Source organism: Halichoeres trimaculatus, unplaced genomic scaffold, assembly GCF_033239565.1.
Source record: "Halichoeres trimaculatus isolate MK-OKI-2021-1 unplaced genomic scaffold, fHalTri1.1 fHalTri1_scaffold_11, whole genome shotgun sequence".
NCBI lineage: Eukaryota > Metazoa > Chordata > Actinopteri > Labriformes > Labridae > Halichoeres > Halichoeres trimaculatus.
Genome location: NW_027437189.1, coordinates 20,713,791 through 20,731,568, shown reverse-complemented (window position 1 = coordinate 20,731,568; position 17,778 = coordinate 20,713,791). Strand labels below are relative to the sequence as shown.

General features: G+C 41.6%; 1 protein-coding gene across 6 annotated transcripts in view; it reads left to right on the top strand.

Annotated features, from left to right (window-relative positions):
• The window catches only part of rerea (arginine-glutamic acid dipeptide (RE) repeats a), a 148,913-nt gene that overhangs the window by 111,108 nt on the left and 20,027 nt on the right, over window positions 1-17,778 (top strand). For 4 of the 6 annotated variants that reach the window (XM_074680826.1, XM_074680827.1, XM_074680824.1 and 1 more), the window contains 5 exons: window positions 1,832-1,936; window positions 6,595-6,643; window positions 7,232-7,356; window positions 8,235-8,334; window positions 9,015-9,113. In XM_074680826.1, the coding sequence (XP_074536927.1) occupies window positions 1,832-1,936; window positions 6,595-6,643; window positions 7,232-7,356; window positions 8,235-8,334; window positions 9,015-9,113 (478 nt within the window). Of the gene's footprint in view, window positions 1-1,831; window positions 1,937-3,814; window positions 4,118-6,594; window positions 6,644-7,231; window positions 7,357-8,234; window positions 8,335-9,014; window positions 9,114-17,778 lie in introns of those variants that run through there. The other 2 variants (XM_074680829.1, XM_074680828.1) reach the window with 2 other exon arrangements.

Here is a 17,778-nt window from a genome sequence, read left to right as displayed (position 1 = left end):
GTTCTCACAGAATCCCGAGATTTAGAGAGGGAGCAATGTGATAGATCAGTGCAGAATCAGATATTTTGATCATTGTTAGTCATTGATTTGGTGCAACTATACAAACTTTCTACCCTTAAAGCAATGTGTATTAATATTCAGTGAAATAAAATGTAGTATTTTTGGATTAATTGGATATATGCCTGCTGTCAGCTTGCAGTAAAATGCTGTCATGACTGAACAAAAAAGACACGATTTTTTTTTTTTTTAAGTTTTCTTTGTCTTAGAATTGAAGTAACACCTGCAGCCTGCAAAATATAGGTTTAACAGTGACAGTGGCAACTTCTGTAATGACCTTCATTCTTTATTTCTTAAATAAATCTATGTTTTTTTTGTACTCAAGAGAATGCAGTACTGAAGATTCAACTTGTATTTGAATTGGGTATGAGGGGCTCCCTTTTTACTTGTTGCATCTGATTCCAAAGTGCTCTATGTTATAAGTTGTAAAAACAAAAAAGGTAACCACAGGATCATTGATGTTAAATCAGGGTATTTGCAAAGTCTTTAAAAGTCTTAAAGTGTCTAAAATCCAATAATTTGAATTTAAGGCCTTAAAAAGTCCAAAATTCTCTTAAAATCTCATAAAACGTCTTGAATACGATTCTGAAAGGTCTTAAAATGTTTAATTCAGACTTGATGTGGTTAAAATATCAAATGAGTGGGAAAGTAATGTTAAAAGAGGTCCCGTCTTAAAGCTCATGTAAGTAACTCTGTTTAAGTTGATTTTAGCACCCCCTATTGGATTAAGTGACTTTTTTCTGACTGACTGCTGCTGTAACAACTGTGGTAATAACAGAAAGAAGTGTGTAAAGATGCTACAAATATAAAACCATATCTTGTGCTGCCTTCCATTCACAAGGACTGAATTAGCTGTTAACTCAACCCCTCATACTCTTCCTGTCACATGAGACATTCGGTACAAAGTGATAGCACCCACTGTTTTTACCCTGGGTCAAGAGATGATAACAAGGGCTCTATCATCTTCTTGGTGGGAAATCAGACATTGAGAGTTCATTCTGTGATTCCTGTTTCTGTCGCTTCAGCCATTCCTGTCTGGCCACCCCTCCTGTCCCTCCCACCTTTCCCACCTCTCCCACTTCCCCTTTTCTTTAACCAAAACCATGTGTGAGCAGCACAAAGGCGGGCAGCCAAAGCCACGTCTCTCAGAAACCACTGATTTCAGGGCAAATTAGCGGCACAGAGCACCCTTTGATTTGACTTATTCTCCAGGCTTTAGATAAACTGGAGGGAATTCCAGTGGGGTGCTGTAATGCCGCAGCTCTCCGAAGACAACTCTCCTCAGCGCCCTTTAATCTTTTCAGGGGGAGGAAGATACTATTTCTCTGCACGGCAGCACAGCTCTGTATGCCTGTGATGGCTGTTATTTTGATAGAGCCAGACACCAGGGTGCTGGGAACAGGAAATGGTATCAAGATGTGGTCAGAAACGCAGCCCACTCAGCTCACTGGGGGGTTATCACGTCAGGAGGCATACAGGTTGAATTCTTGTCTGGATCTTCATGCCTCTTTCCCTTTCCTTTCCTCCCACACTCTGGTAGAGGCAGGGCTGACATGTTCAGCTGGTGTTTACGGGTTCAGTAGCCAAAGCCTGATGTGTTGCCACAAAGTCAGCAGGCTCTGACAGGCACGAGATTCCTGCTGCTGTATTTGTCACCTCCGATAGACACGCACCCTGAGAGTATCTAATTAGGCCTGCGTCTGCTCCTGCTAGGGCATCACTTTGTCATGTTGTTGCTGTTGTTTTCTAATAAAGCCTGTCTTTCCTCTCACAGGGGGAAATGCAACATTTCCCATTTCTCCGACATTTTTGCTGCCAGGGAGTTCAAAGCTCGCATCGACTCCTTTTTCTATATCCTTGGATATAACCCCGAGACCAGGTGAGGAGCTCTCCGTCCACTCAGTTCCATCCACACTGTATATGCTTTCATCCACACAAGCCAGGGACATAGGAACACAGGGCCAACTCTACACAGCAGACTCACCTTACATTAAAACAGAACTGCAAGTAACAAAACTTATAAACTATCCAGCAAGTAATCGATAAAATTTTGAATAATTGAGAAAAAGATCAGAAAAATATTCACTATTTCTGAAGCCTAATGTAGCATTTTTATTCAAGTACCCATAGTCAGCATCATTAAATCTGAAGTAAAGCAGCAAATAAAACACAAGAAAGAAGTCAAATTAAATATTTTTAAAAATTTACTCTAAAAAATGATCCAAACAATCAATCATAAAAGGAAATTAAACAGTTTTCCTGTTTGTTTGACTGATGCACTTACTGCGTCGGCCACAATCAAAGTGTTATCCATAGTTTTCAGTGCTGTTATAGCAAAACTTTAGTGCCATTATCCACTGTCAGAAGGAATATAATGCTGAAAAAAAATGTAGACAGAGAGGGCTTTTTCTGAGTACCCTCAAAATCTTTCACACAACATTGTCTCAATCAGATCAAATGTGTTTGAATAGAGCAGATGGCAAAATTCCCCAATGACATGTAAGACATGAATGTAATCAGGCAATCCTTTTCAGTATTTCATATACTTAACTTTTTTATTCGAAATAAATTGTAAAACAATCAAAATGTACTAATCTTATATGGAAAGAAAAGTATGAGTTATTTTCTTTGTTTCTTTTTTCTGCTTTTCCAGTCTTGGTTTAAGTGCTGTGTCCAATGATGCTTTCTGTGTCAGTGCACTAAGAGAAGCCCTATTGGAGTATAATAGTACATAATGAGCCTGCAATACATTATCAGTAACTTTTGGGTGTACCGAGTATGTGTATCAAAAACACAAGTTTTTTACAGTTGATGTTTCATCTCAAGTTAACCTGTTAGTTTAGAGGCACAATAATTTCAATTTAGCCTCTTCTTAGAGAAAACATCTCCTTACAGTAGTGACATGTGCTTTAAATTGGACAAAATTAAATTTGTCTCTCTCCCCTGAGGGTGCAGCAGAGTGGCTGTCTTGTTTTGTGTATTTCGCTTAGTCTTTACTCACTACAGAGAGGATGTTGCATCATTTAGTTTTCTCTTATCCTTCCACTTTCCTAGATTTTTTTCCTCATTTTCTGCAGAACTTGAGGAAAATCTGTTCAATTGCTTTTATTTACAACTTTATGGTAACTTAACCTCTTTACTCTCATCCTTTAAAGACTTACATAGTGACAGGCAGTGCTGCTGTACACTGTATTTGCATGAACACATCCTGACTTTGTCTGAACTAACTAATTTATTAAACATTATTGTGAGGCTTCGATTATATATATAAAAAAGAAGCCTTTAATAGAAATGTTGGTGTTAACTGGAATTAGCTGTGTTCTTTGTATCTGAATATTTCTGCTTCGGTCTACACTTTATTACTTATTTCAGAGCATGCTATATACTGCTGATGTTCCGCTATTACCATATACTACAATGAAAACTGCACAAGTTGAGGCAGATGTTGTTTGCTGCATGCTGCTCTTAAGTTGACCGCTAAAATATGAGAATCTTCCTTTTTTTAATCTACGTTTAATGTTCGAGGGCAACTCACATGTTGCAGTGACGGCTGTCCTTGTTATTGGCATCTAGTGTTGCAAGTAGGGAACCCCCTCCTCCATGGCCCCTTTCAATCTCAGTCCCCCGCTCTCTCCCTCCCTCCCTCCTCTGCTCTGCTCTGCTCGTTTGGTATTCTGAGCGGGGTGTCTGCAGCCTTGCAATTTCGCTGCTGTTTATTATGGCGCAGACATACGAGGAGAGATGAATTCCGTATCCTGCATGCGTGTCTGTCTGCCCCTGAGTGTGTCTGCGCGTGTGTGCGCTCGTATGAGGTCGCAGCACATGCTCAGTAGTGTCTACAGAGCAGCCAGCCGAGCTCGCGACGCTGTTACGTGCAGGCTGAGGTCACAGCACAAGCTCAGTGAACACCTCTCCGGAGCGAATGCGTGCTTCTCCATTTTGAGCACCTAGAAATAGGTGGGAGAGGGGAGTTAACTCCAACGAGCATTATACACACAGTGTCACCTCCCAAACCTTAGGGCTCGATGTCAGAAATGGACGATTTGTTCAGTCCCCGGAGGTAGGTCTGCGATCATTTCTTCTCCTGCTTTCTCGTGCCTTTATTGCCTGCTGCGCGAGCGGCTGGTTCGTTTTATTTTCACGAGTCGCGTTCCAGCTGTCTGACAAAACTGTGTGATGTTTGCAATGTGACCGTGTGGCTGTCATTATGTTTACCGGCTGTGTTTGTGTCGACACGCCTGAAAACGAGCATGCACATTGTGTCGGTAGCTGCAGAAGTGAACATGCGTTCTTTCACTGCGGATCACATACCGTTACGCGTTTGTGTGACAACAATATGACTGCTCTGCTATCACACTGTTATGAACACCTTATACAGTGTAGTCATGTTGGCAGCAAAGGTTTTCGTAGCATCCTCGAGACTGAAGCAGACGAAGCAGAGCACCAAGCATGCCTGCTCGACCCGGAGAGGCTGCCCTGGCTCCATTTTGCAGATCCTGTTTACAACCGGGCTGACTTGGCGTACGGAACGGTGCAGGTCTGCACACAAAAGTTCCCCATGCTCTGCGACCAGTTAAGATGTGCACGCTCTGCTCGCCGTGGCACCTGAGCTGCACGTCGTGGGGTTTGTTTTTGCTGTGCTGCAATTATGTCAGTGTGCCACAGAGTAGCGCCGTGATTGGCTGAAATTGATGGAGGGGGCGGGTCTATCCTTGATTGCCCACACACAAAGTTGACCAGTCTGTCATGTTGTTGTTTGGGTTTAATGAGTAAGCCTGTAATTATTTGACAAGATTGAGCGCTAATGCTGAGTTAGAGCTGAACTTGTTTTGTGAAACAACTGGGCATGTTTTACAGTGCTAATGTTCTCAGCAACAGGCTTTATGCAGCTTAATATTACAACAAATCAGAATTAGAACTAATAACTTTGATACTCCATGTATGCTATTCGTATCCTGACTAGAAATCAGCTATTTTTAACTACAAGAATTATGAAACACACACTGAAATTTAATACCTGGTGTTTATATATCAATTTCATCATGCTCTTCTTAGTACTGTGCTACCTCTGTATGCTGTGTCTGCATAGGAATCCCTGCTGTAGTCTTTATGTGGGCTTTCCTGCTACCATACATCTGTATTCTGCCTCCTCTCCCAGGACCTGAGCAGTGTTCCATCTGAATGTCTGGGATTTGCCTGAGTAAAACATGGCTGCCTTTTAGACACCGCTGCTATGCTGGTGCGCCGGTGCTCATTTGTCATCCTTACAGCCTCCTGCCAAACCCTCAGCAGACCTGGCCGGCTGCACATTGTCAGGAACACATTTATGAAACTTTCTCAGCAGGAACACAGATCAGATTTACATCCAGTCACATACATAAATTGTTAGAGGCTTGAATGCAACATTTATATTCAAATATATATATATATTTCATAACCTTAAGGATCTAATTGTGCAGAAACAGCTCATCAGAAGTGTTGGTGACTCGGAGGTGTTGGATATTGTTCAACACTACTCATTTTAAATTCAACAAGTTCTGATCGCTTCATGTTTAGATTTGTCTTTTCTGCAGTTTTTTTCTTTTTGCGACTAAATAAAACAAAGTATTCCTGCGTATGTTGGAGCAGCAGGCTTTCCTGGCAGGCCTGGGGACATTTTCTGCAGCTGAAAATTCAGTTTTTGGCCTGAGCCTAAATCTGTCTGTGCCAGAGCTTCTGTCAGCCATAGTTCAGTGTACCCTGGATCCCCTGTGCTGTCTGAGCGGAGGGGTTTTTGTGTAAAGCAGGAGACGGAGGGTTTAAATTTGTAACCGTCAGAAGGGTTTCAGGGTTAGAGGGGGTTTTAAGAAGACCAGAGGAGATGTGGCCTCTCAGGTTTCCTCCAGGTCTCCGTGATGGAGTGCGTGCTTCTCCGGGTGCAAATCACACTGACAGATTCTGGGCCGCCCTGCGCTCGGCTCTATGAAAATTGGCGCTGTTACCTAGGCAACTGAAGGAAAGGCTTTTGAAAAGGAACATCTTGTCATTTTCTTTAATCCACTGCAGCTGGAGATCCCAACACTATTATTAAATTGCAGTTGCTATGGCTACCCACATTTGTACCAGCAGCCTTTTGAGAGGCTCTCACCCTGTGTATCCAGAGCCAGTTCCCCCACCTCAACCCCCTTCTTCCTCTTTTAGGGGATTCTGTTTGACTGCTGCATGTACACATTTAGGCCTGCAAATGTGCACTGCCTGGCTGGTTAGGGTGAAGCAAACAACAAAAATATTTTATCTTTATTTACCTTTATTGACCTTTAAGAACAAGTGACCTGTGACACTCCTGTAAAATGTTAATAAAAATAAGAGGTCACTTCCTTGCCCCTCGCATCTGATCACTGTCAGGCCACAATCTCTTTATTTTTAGTCACACTTTGTCGGAAGACTTCATTGGACTTGTTCATCTTGTTTTAAGCGCTGTTAGAGTCAGATTTCTCTCTGCTAAAAGTAAGTAAGTGTGAGTAAAATGTTAAAATCTCCTCTTCTCTTTCTTCCCAGGCGTTTAAACAGCACACAGGGGGAAATCCGAGTGGGACCTAGCCACCAAGTAAGTCATCATAACACACATTACCCAGCAAGTAGATCTTGAATGATAGTGAGTGATTTGTACAAAACATACAACTTTACCCATATTATTTCAGAAAAGAGATTTATAAGGCACCCACATAAAGAGTTAAACAACACACTGTTTTTAACTTTTGAATTATTTACTCAGCTAACTAAAATGTTTGCGCCATTATTTATCATTTCAGACCCCTGTAGTTGCCTTGTAACTTTGCAGGAGATATGTGTAAAAACTTTTGACACTTACACAAACTTTCTTTGCTTTTTTATTTTGTCACCAACACTGTTTGAGTATGTAAGCCTGTCGTGTATTTCCAAAAACACACTTAGCATAATGGGATAGCCTCATCCATCTGAAATGTAGCATGAAGAGAAAGTTATCTGAGCACCGTGATTCCATGTTGTGTTAAGATGTTGAAAAGTTGTGGCTGTAACCTTTCTCCAGTCCTCTCCGCCATCACCCGGACAAAAGTTGATGACAGGAGGTTGATAGCTGATATTCTCTGCTAGCTTGTACACTATTTGTAGCATGACACCATCTGTCCCTCTCCTTTTCCCTGGATCCAATTAGGCCAAGCTCCCTGAGCTACAGCCTTTCCCCTCTCCTGGTGGCCAGGCCGTCACAGAGAATGAGGAGCTGGTCTGGATGCCGGGGGTCAATGACTGTGATCTTCTCATGTACCTCAGAGCCGCAAGGTGAGCATGAAGAAGGAGAGCTGTCCGTGCAGGGCTGCAAGGTCAACTGAACAAGGTCGAGGTTTAGTGTTACTGATGAGGTTAAAGATAGTTTCCAAAACTTGTAAGACTTAAATCTACAAGACAGATGTCCTTTCAGTCTAAACATGTCTCGGCACCTAAGATTGTATCTGTGTCTTCAAAGAGGTTTTGGAATCCTTCATAATAATGTTGCACTTCATCAGATGATGCATGATGGGATTAAATCATTCATCAATGTTCCCTTGATGTGTTCGCAATGAAAGTGATTCATGCTAACTGGTTTCTGTGTTATGTTGTAGTCAGGGGGCCCCCGGGTAATTAATCACACTCTGTTACTGTGACAGACGGTGTTGTAGAAGCTCCATCTATGCCTTTCCGTAGCCACCACACAGGTGTTCTAGTGCTAAAGTCCTGCTCATTGAAAATGCTTAAAGTACTTTTTATTGTGAGAATAAGCATATGTGTTAAATACAGATAATGGTTTTTAATAAAGTAGCAGGACTACAGTGTAGAAAGGAGGGAGTCTCATTAGAGAAATATAACTTTCTGAAGAGGGGAACCAACCAAAAAACATGAGCAAAGAGATAAAACTGCTAGATGTCCTTTAAATCAGAAAAAGTTTTTTTTTTTTTATTCGTCTTTCGATAATGTAAATTTTTTTTACATCATTATAAGAATATTGTAAGTCTTGTAGATCCTTCTTTTAGCAATGAGTTTTCTGATAATGTATCTCTTCTTTTGATTACAGCAGACGCATTTGTTTACATGCTTTCCCCCAATTTATGTTCATCAGTTTAACCGATAGCAGAAATGAAAACAGTATAACTGATTTTTTTTTGCATGTGCTGTATCTGCAGGAGTATGGCTGCCTTTGCAGGGATGTGTGACGGAGGCTCCACAGAAGACGGGTGTCTAGCAGCCTCGAGAGATGACACTACATTAAACGCACTTAACACTGTAAGTAACCATGCTACAAGTCTCAAAGATACGGCAGGAAAGAGATTGATCTGGTTCAGTTTAACTGTAGTTTTAACTGTGATGTTACTGCACTGTGATGGGCAATGATAAAGCCCCTGAGCTAGTAGAGTAGCCCCCTGTAGTAAACCCAGGCTCAGAGACTTACAACACATTAGGCCTAATGAGAGATTTGTCCATCACAATGGTAATGAATACTGAGGAATCAGGCTCAAGGAGATTAGAATCATCATAAACAGGGCATTTATATTCTGACTCTATAAAGTGGAAAATTAACATAGCTGGCAGGTCATTGTCTCTCGACCTTCCTCTCCATTTGCAATTCCAATGAGCGATGCTTGTTTATTCTCAGAGGAAGAGCTCCAGCGCTGCCTGTCTCCCTAATTTGAATGTGACACGGACCTTAAAGCTGCACAGCAATTGCCTTGTCAACGTGTTGTTTATTTCCATGTGGGTTCATGGGTCTTTAGCAAACCATTTCCTCTGATGCCGTTAGGTCTCTAGTGAAAGCTGTGGTCATCCCTGGATGGGTTATTAAAGAAATCTGTGGAATAAAATCTGTCAAAACAGCTAACAGTATCTCACATGAGTCACTGTAAAGCAAGTTATGACCTTAAAATGTTTATTTTTTGATAACTCCATGTTTGTTCTGTTGTCCTCAGCTTCACGAGAGCAGCTATGATGCGGGTAAAGCTCTCCAGCGTCTGGTGAAGAAACCTGTACCCAAACTGATAGAGAAGTGCTGGTCTGAAGATGAAGTGGTAAGAGAAGACTTTTGATTTTTAAAATGTCACAAGAGCATATTGTGCATGAAAACAATCTTTTTTGTTTTTGGCTACTATTTGTTTTTCTTTACGGTCTCTGTATACCTGACATCGATAGCTGCTTGCTGTCAGAGCTCGCTTTGTGTCTTTAGAGGGAGCTATTGAGAGACTTAAAATAAGGCTGTTGGCTCAGTCTCACAAGACATGAGGGAAAAAAACTCACCAGTTTCCAGCTCCTCCAAGGCCCAAGAGCAGCTGCATCCTGTTTATCAGCCACAGAATAAATCTTGAGCATGGAAGTCTGGAAAGGGGAAAAGATTGAGGGCTGGTAATGTTCGCCTCCATTTGAATTTAGATGTGAATTTCAGTGCAGCTGTTGAAGAGCTGGAAGCAGAAAATGGCAGCCCTTCTCCCTTAGATCAAACACCCCATCATGAGCGAGGAGGAGGAGGGAAATGAAAGTGCTGGATAACACCGTGTCAAAACGAGTGAGAGCTGCAGCCTCTGCCTTGATGCTTTCTGACACGCTGCACTACATGTTTGTATTCGTTCTCCTTTTATGACTATAGATCTCTGAGACACGAGCCTCCACAGCTGAAATTCTCCTGTTAGTTTTTCCTCCTCTTGGGTGAATCATTCTCTTTCCACTTTGATATTGTTTGCTAATGCTGAAGCTTGTTGGCAGCCTCTTGTTGAGCTTTGAATCCAGCAGATCAGATCAAGTATAAGTGCACAGGATGATTTGTGTTGTAATTGAACATGATGGGCAGGGCACATCTGAATAAAACCAGAGCCCACGGCAGGACCACCGCGTATCACAACAAATTAAGTCTGCCATCCTTTTGTGCTGTGCTTATGGGTTTGCCTTTATTTATGCATGTTCGCTAGCACTGCGGCACTAAGCGGCTGTGTGAAGATGATCAGAGTCAGAGCAGACAGTGAGGCATAAGGATGGGACAAGCTTTGGTACTCACTTTTTCATTTTTAAATAGGGAGGAAAAAGGATGACAATGCTATGTATCGCTTATGATAGACATTCATGTAGTGATAGCATGATGTCTTATCCTGAAAGTGTGATTGAACCAAATGGTGGGGGCAAAAAGAGAGAAAAAAGTTTAGTTCCAGCCCAGTTTTGAGAAAACTAATGTTTTGAAAACAAAAAGAGTCATGGTTGAAAAGCTTCCTTAACGAGGACTATAACTTCTCTATACGAGGCACACACTTAACACAGCTGGTCCACAAGCAGTACAGTATTTCTGCCAAAGAATAATTTAGGTCTTTTTTAATACAAAGGAAAAACAAACTCTTTTTTTTAAAGCACAACAACAAACGTCTTAATTTTAAACCAGGTAGAATCAGAAAGCCGCTCGTCTTTATTCAGTATTTTGTCAGGTGATCATCAAATCAGCACCTCATATGTGTTTGGGAAGGAAATGCTTCCCTGTATGTCGAGATGCTAAGTTAAGGAAACTTTAAAGTGGTCTTTTTATTCTTTCAAAGAAACAACTTTTTCAGTTTGGAGTTGTTTGGCAATAGGGCTGAATGATTTTGGAAAATAATTTAATTGTGATTTTTTTTTCAGACCAATATTGCGATTGCGATTTAGCATACGAATTTGGGGGGGGGGCATTTATCTTCTGCATTGTTCACTTAACACAAGTTCTAGGTCATTTTACTGTATGACTAACACGGCAAAAGATACTGTTAACATTTAAACAAGTCTTTTTTTGCATTTCTTAAATTAAAAAAAAAAAAGGAACACAAAATATTTACTGACTTCCCGTTGTCAGTAAGAGTAGCAAACCATACAGAACAAGGTGATTAAGGGGTATGGCTCTGCTGGCCACGATCATTCTACTGGATGGATCTTTGTAGCTCACAAGGATTTTTTTTGCCAGAAAAAAAAACAGCATTTTGACTTTTTCTGGTTTTAAGGGAGGACAAGTTCAAGTTACTATACTTCCTCCAGGTCTGTGTACATGAAACTTTATTATTATTATTTTTTTAATTGCAGCCTTTGCAATTTGAAAATTGCATTCTTTAGTAATATACACATATGTGGACATTACGATTCTGCCTCTCAGACCCTTGATACATCATCTTTTAAATATTTTTTTCTTTGATCTGTAATCTCTGTGATCAACTTTTTCTTGAAATTTAACAATTTAACAAAAACAGAGAAAAAAGGGAGGGCAAGCAGCACAAGTTACAAAAAATTAAAGTCACAGAGCCTGGGTGCAGAAATGTCCGTGTATCAAAACACATATTTAAAAGTCCATCATCAGATCCATTGGAACCGAGAATGAATAGGAAAGCACCCAGCCTCCATAACAGCATGCCTAACAGAGTCCATTACACAATATACATATTTAAAAGGAACAAAAAAAAAACATTTTTTAAAACTTTGACTGATTAGCCACAGTTAGGGATACTGCCTACATTATCTTTTGGTGAAATCACAACATTAAACACATTTTAGAATTTTTAGAAGTAGAATAACACTACTAACAAAACAACTAACAGAGAACTCATAACACAAATAATCAAACTAAAAAGACCAAGTTTAGTTATTATACCTAATAGGTCTTACTTATCCCAAATAGCAAGGTGAACTAAAAATTGTTATTTTACAGAAACAGTTCAGAAACATCATCACTGGATCCTCTGCTCATTAAAATGATGCTCTCACAGATCCTCAGAGTGAAACCATTCACACTTAGAAGCGCCTTCATCATGTTCAGCCTTTTGTAAGAGCAGCTGAGCTGTTAGGGAGTCCAGTACACGCTGTTTTATTCTGTGTGGGTTTTTGTGTCAGCGGGTTGAAGTTTTCAGGAAGCTGTTTGTGTCCTACCTTCTCGACAGCAGCAGTCTCTGCGTGTCTGTGGCCTTACAAGGACACAACTCCCAGTGATCAGATCACCAGTTGTGCCTTTTCCAGCCCCACAGCCTTGAGGGACAGGTGTAAATGTAGCTCCAACCTTGACTGGCTCCCAGAAATCAGCCTCTGCTGCTCTTTATTTATTTATCAGTCCTGTTCCTCCTCCTCCTCTCTTTCCACCATCTCATCCCCTCAGGTTGCTGCTTCATTATTCCTGCCTGCTCTTTTTCACCCCACCCCTGCTTTCTTTGCAGACGTGAATGAAAGTGACAGTGGGAGCCGCTGGAATGACAGAATCAGCCTGTCTGCGGGGTCACTCGTCACCCTCCTCTCCCCCCTTTGACTTCTCTCGCTCCCCCATCCGAACTCTGCTCTCTCTTCTCTGCGCCTGCAGCTGCTGCCACACAGCACCTAATTCTATCTCAACCCTCTCATTCCAGAAAATTTTAATAATTTCTACCCACTCATCTAAGAGAGAGAGATAACAGCGCTGCTATCATCATTTTAGCTGTTTCATTACTGTGCTGGAGGAAGTGACAACATCGCTCATCAAAGAGCTTTTAGTCATCTGTATTGTTGTGATGCTGGCAAAGGCAAAATTCTCTCCTCTTTTCTTTTTACTGTGAGATTACTGAAACAGCTCTCAGCAATTACTCATTTATTTCTACAATGAGACCATCTTTTGAAAAATCTTCAGTTTGATAACTTCAGAAAGCTGAAGGGTTGAAGAATAAATCAAATGTAGAGCCTTACATATTTCACTGTAATAGTTTGACTACCTCGGAGCACTAAAGCAAGCTGTTGGTTAAAAAAAATGCTTTTTTACCGTTTTTATAGCTTGGCCAAAGCTTTCAGACAAGCAGACATAATATAGTCCTGAGATGTTTGTCTAGCTGAATAAGGCAATCCCTCTGCACCACTGCTGTTTTGCATGTTTTACCAGCCGTCAGCTCATCACATCCTTTTGGTTGTGTAATAGTTATACTGAGAAATAAACTCTCTCAAAGCGTTAACATGAGGCACTTGAAACCATTAATTGCTGATAAGATGTGACTTTCAAAACTCTAAACAACTTCTGCTTTTGGGATCTGAAAAATCCTGACAGATTATATTGAGATTAAATATTATTTAGGATTGAAACAGCTGTGGCTGTCTACTTCTGGGAAAGTATAAATAAATAGTTTAAAGACTTGGAAAATATTTGGAAAAGTTATTTTTTTTCTCATGAGAAAAAATAGATTGTGTGATGCTCCAGTTATTAGTTGAACAGGCAGCATTGAAAACTGCAGAGTACACTTAACACCTACAAACAAAACAAAGAACATGAATTTTATTAACTTAATATTTAGTGGTGTAATTTATAATTGAATACAGATGTGTAATTAAATACAGAAGCTGGTGCTAGCCACATCAGTAATCTCTTTCCGGAGACCAGATCATTTTTAAAAGTACCAAAAAACATAAACCAGTAATATTCACCTCTCTTTAAAAAGGAAGTCTCCAAAATTCAAGTAAAACAGTGCTTCACAAAAGCAAAAACCAAGAAACAGAGGTCATAAAGTCGATCACATACAAGATAGATAAATACAATTCAAAGGCACAAGATTTGTAAAATGATTACTGCAGTTTAGATTCAAGTTGTATCAGGAATGTCTTCATATATAAATGCTTTAAGACACCTTCAATTAAAAACTTCATTTAAGGAGCTAAAAAAAAATTGAACGTAAACACAAATTCAAAACTTTCTGTAACATTCTTTGACATTCAAGCTTTTCAAAATATTTGTATTTTTTTCATGCACATATTAAATGTTTAATACACATCCATGCTTGAAGCGCGCCGTTACTTTTTCCTTCTTGTGTAGTTATTCATTGCATTCTTCTGAAGGCTGGAAACAGAAATAGTTTTGTCTGTGGTTATTGATTATTTTTACACCAAGTCTCAGTAATTTCACAAGGTCAGTGGTAAATCATCTCAATTAATCTTTTTCATCTTCTTTATGCTACAAGCTTGGTACAAATCATCTGAACATCCCTGCTCTAGGACCCGTGATATAATGCAGTTGACTCTGTTCATGAAGCTCCTGTCGCTCCTGATTTGAGTAAGTGTTGCTAATAATGCATCGGCCAACAGGAGGTGCCATATAAACAATCAGAAGCAGCAGCAGCCGTGCTGTGTGTCACCGTGTCAGAGACAGGGAGGCTGATCTATGACTGCTGCGGGGCAGCAGGTCTATTCCTCTGCCAGCTGCACTGTGCCGTGTCTTATCTCCGGCTGTGTTTTCAACTGATGGATGACTGGAGCAGGCCGCCGACAGCACTGAGCAGGAAGGGCGGGGCGGGTGGGAAAGCAGCCCCCCAGTGGTTGAAAGCAAACCTATAGACCTGAGAGACACAACACGCTGCCCTGCATCTCCTTCCGGAGGCTGTGCATTATTTTCGAGTCAGACAAGCTTCTTCACTGTAGCAGCCCTGGTCTGCAGAGGGAGCTGTGTTTACCAAAGATTTAGTGTCAACAGTGCATTTTATCACCGTCATGGTTCTGTGCCAGCAAAGCTTTTTAAGGTTGTTTAGTAACTAAATAACAGGCAGGATGGGTGTGTGCTGGAATTTCCTGTCACCTTTTGTGTCGGCACAGGCTGAGGGAAGGAGAACATGTAACTGTGCCTGCTGAAAGTTGGCAAAATGTCTCCTGACTATTATTGGATAAATATAAAAACAGCACATTGGGGCTGCCTGGCAGGATGTTTGAGAGTTCAAGGTATAAAGAAGTGAACGTGTGAATCTCCATTTGCATTTACAGTCGTTTGAGCATGTCTAAACATAGATTTGTGGTGTGAGTGTAAAGAGGATGTGGGTAGTCTAGTATCTGTCAGTGAGCGCTCCCTCTCTTTTTCAAGCATGTTGTGATTTTCTCTCTGCGTTCCATGGCCAATCGTGTTACTGGCTGATATTTCATAACAGACAACAGTGTTGTTAGCCTTTGGTTTTGGCTGTCCGGCTGACCGTCCTTGCCCTCTGGGTTTGTACACTGTGAACTTTAAAAGGTCAGCTTTTAACAACGAGTCAAGTATAATGACTCCATATTGAGTGAGAGTGGCTTTGTTTGCTGCTGGCCAGACTCGCATCAGTGTTTTCATGCTATGACATTTAGGGGATTTATGTGCTGTGTGTGTTCCTGTACTCTGTTTGTCATCATGATACCATCTTTGCGCCTACGTCTGCATTATCTTAACCAGTTTAACAACTCCCAACAATCAACTCTCCAGCAGGAAGTACGCACAACCAACAATGGCCTATTGAATCATCTTTTCTCCTTCTCCTCCTCCTTTTATTCGTCTCTTCTGCAGCCTCACAATAGCGCTCTGTTAGCCTCCGAGGGGAAACTTGGGGCGGGTTTAAAAGCGCCAGCACTGGAACACACTCAGAGAGAGAAGCCTGTTGTTTCTGCACAGTGGATGGCCATTTGGTGGAGCTTCCACCCTGCTCGGTTCGCCCCCCCCCCCCCCCCCCCCCCCCCCTTTTCTTTTTCTTTTGCTCTCTTACTCGCGCACTCAGGCTCTCTCTGCCCCTCCTCTACCGCTGTGTCGCCTAGCAACGCGGGGCTGGAGCAATAGGAGCAGGGGCAGAGCGATTCAGGGAGCAGATTGGCGGATGATTTATTAGCTGGGCTGGAGCGCAGTGAGCCCAGGCAGCTGAAATGGAGCCTTAAACTGGAGCCGACACGTAGAGAGGGAGGAGGAGCGGGGGGAGCCAACGAGAGAAAGAAAACAGAAGGGAGGGGGTGAGGAGAGAGGGAGCGTGCAGCACACGGACCCTTTATGGAGACAGACGGACAGACTGTGTAAATAGTACAGTAGGGGGACATAATTAAGGTGACATAATTAGGACAGATGCACAGTCTGCACAGACAGGTTGAATTGTCGACTCATCCTGAAATCATGAGACGTGAAACTTAAGGTCTTAGTTTCTCTGTTGTTAAATTGGTGACTAAACTATTCCCCTGAAAAAGCCCTCTGATACAAGAAGTTAACAAATGATGAAGCTTATTTTTTAAGAGTTATTACATCCCTCTTTATGTACTTTATCACTGCCCAGAAAACACTTTGTCTTGTTTAGTTGTAATCCTGTGTGTGTCAGTTTACCAGTCTGCAGCTCTGTGGGCCAGCCGTAATTATCAGCTTTGACTTTCATTTAGCCTCACTAGCTTATTTAATTTGACTGTAATGAATGGGGGAAAAGACTTTTTCTCATAGCTGGACTAAAACCTCTGGTTTTAACCCACTACTGTCATCTGACTCCTGCAGGACATCATTCATCCTTTAGTTAATAAAAAAAAAAACATGTATGTATTCTTGTCAAATGTTTTGAATACTTTAAAAAAATCTAAAGGATTTTTTCTCATGTTTCTCATGTCATCACCTGCCAAACAAATGGTGTGATGTTGATCCTTTAAGTCTCTGCACTGGGGTTACTCTGCTGTGTGTCACTCTGTGGAAGTTGACTGACAGTCCAAATGGTAATCTGCTCTTAACCCCTCAAGTGGATGGAGATGGGTGTCGGATGCGGGAGAGCGCCTTGTGTTGGAGACGGCTCCATCTACTGGCTAATCAGCCGCTACACCTTCAGTGTGATTAATGCAAATGAAGTGCTGCCTCATGTCACAGTTAGGACGGCATGTTTAGTTCAGCTGTCAGCACGTTTACACTTCTCTTTTGATTAGGCTTCTTCTGTTGATTATTTAGTCTGCTTTAACTTAGGCTTATACTTTTGACATTTTGTTTCTCACAATTAAACAGTTAAAATCTTAAACCCCAGACTATCCAGTTAGTTTGCATGATGGAGATAAGTATAGTATTTATTGCTTTTGTTGAAGTTAGTCTGTCCTTGTTGCCTGTAATTTTCCTTCTAAAAGACAGTCGTGTTTTGCAGCTGGCTGTTTTACTTCAGCAAGTTTGGCCTTTGTTCCCCACCAAAGCTGAGTATGTAAACAATCTGTGGTTACATAATGTTCTGTACATGGCCTGGAAAATGAACCCTTGACACTCAGTGAGACTCCATGTCTGGTTTTCCTTCTCACTTGTCTCCTTCCACCATGTCCAAGACCTTTCTCCACACAAATTGTATCAGCCAGCCTCCCCTCACAGGCTGCCAGTTAGTTGAGTTTGTGCGTCTGAGTGTGTGCTCACTGTGAATACACTTAAAGGATTCCTGTACCATTAAATCTTCAGCTTTGGTGTATTTACATGAACAAACAGTGGCCTGATTTTCCCAGTGTGTGGGGGAGACATGAAGCCTCTTAATGCAGCATTAGAGGATCGAGATCAGGCTGAGCTTGAGCGCTGTGCCAGACACAAACATGACACTCCAGTCCGGGTTTTCCAGCCTGCTGCGAACCAGAGGCTCTCTTGCAGAAAGATCACATGTAAAGCCTTCCCCTTTGTAGTGGAAGAGCAGAGAGTGACAAGCTATTTCTTGCTTGTAAAAAAACGGGGGGAAAAGCGGTGTACCATCTGAGTCGTTGTGGATTTGTCCCCTTATTTCTCCTCTACCTGTGGCTGGATGTAGAGATTTGTGCCGTGCTCTCTGAGGACTTTTCGCTGGAGTTACTTTGGGGGAAACGGTTGGCTTAGATCAACTGAGGATCGGGGCTTGCCTCTGGAACAAGAAAGTAAATCTGTTGGTTGTCTGCTCCGCTGGTTATGAATGTTTCCAGCCTCCGCTTTTTATGGCTCGCGGTCTGTGGCTCTTAAAGGAGAAGATATACATTTAGGTTGTTCAGCCT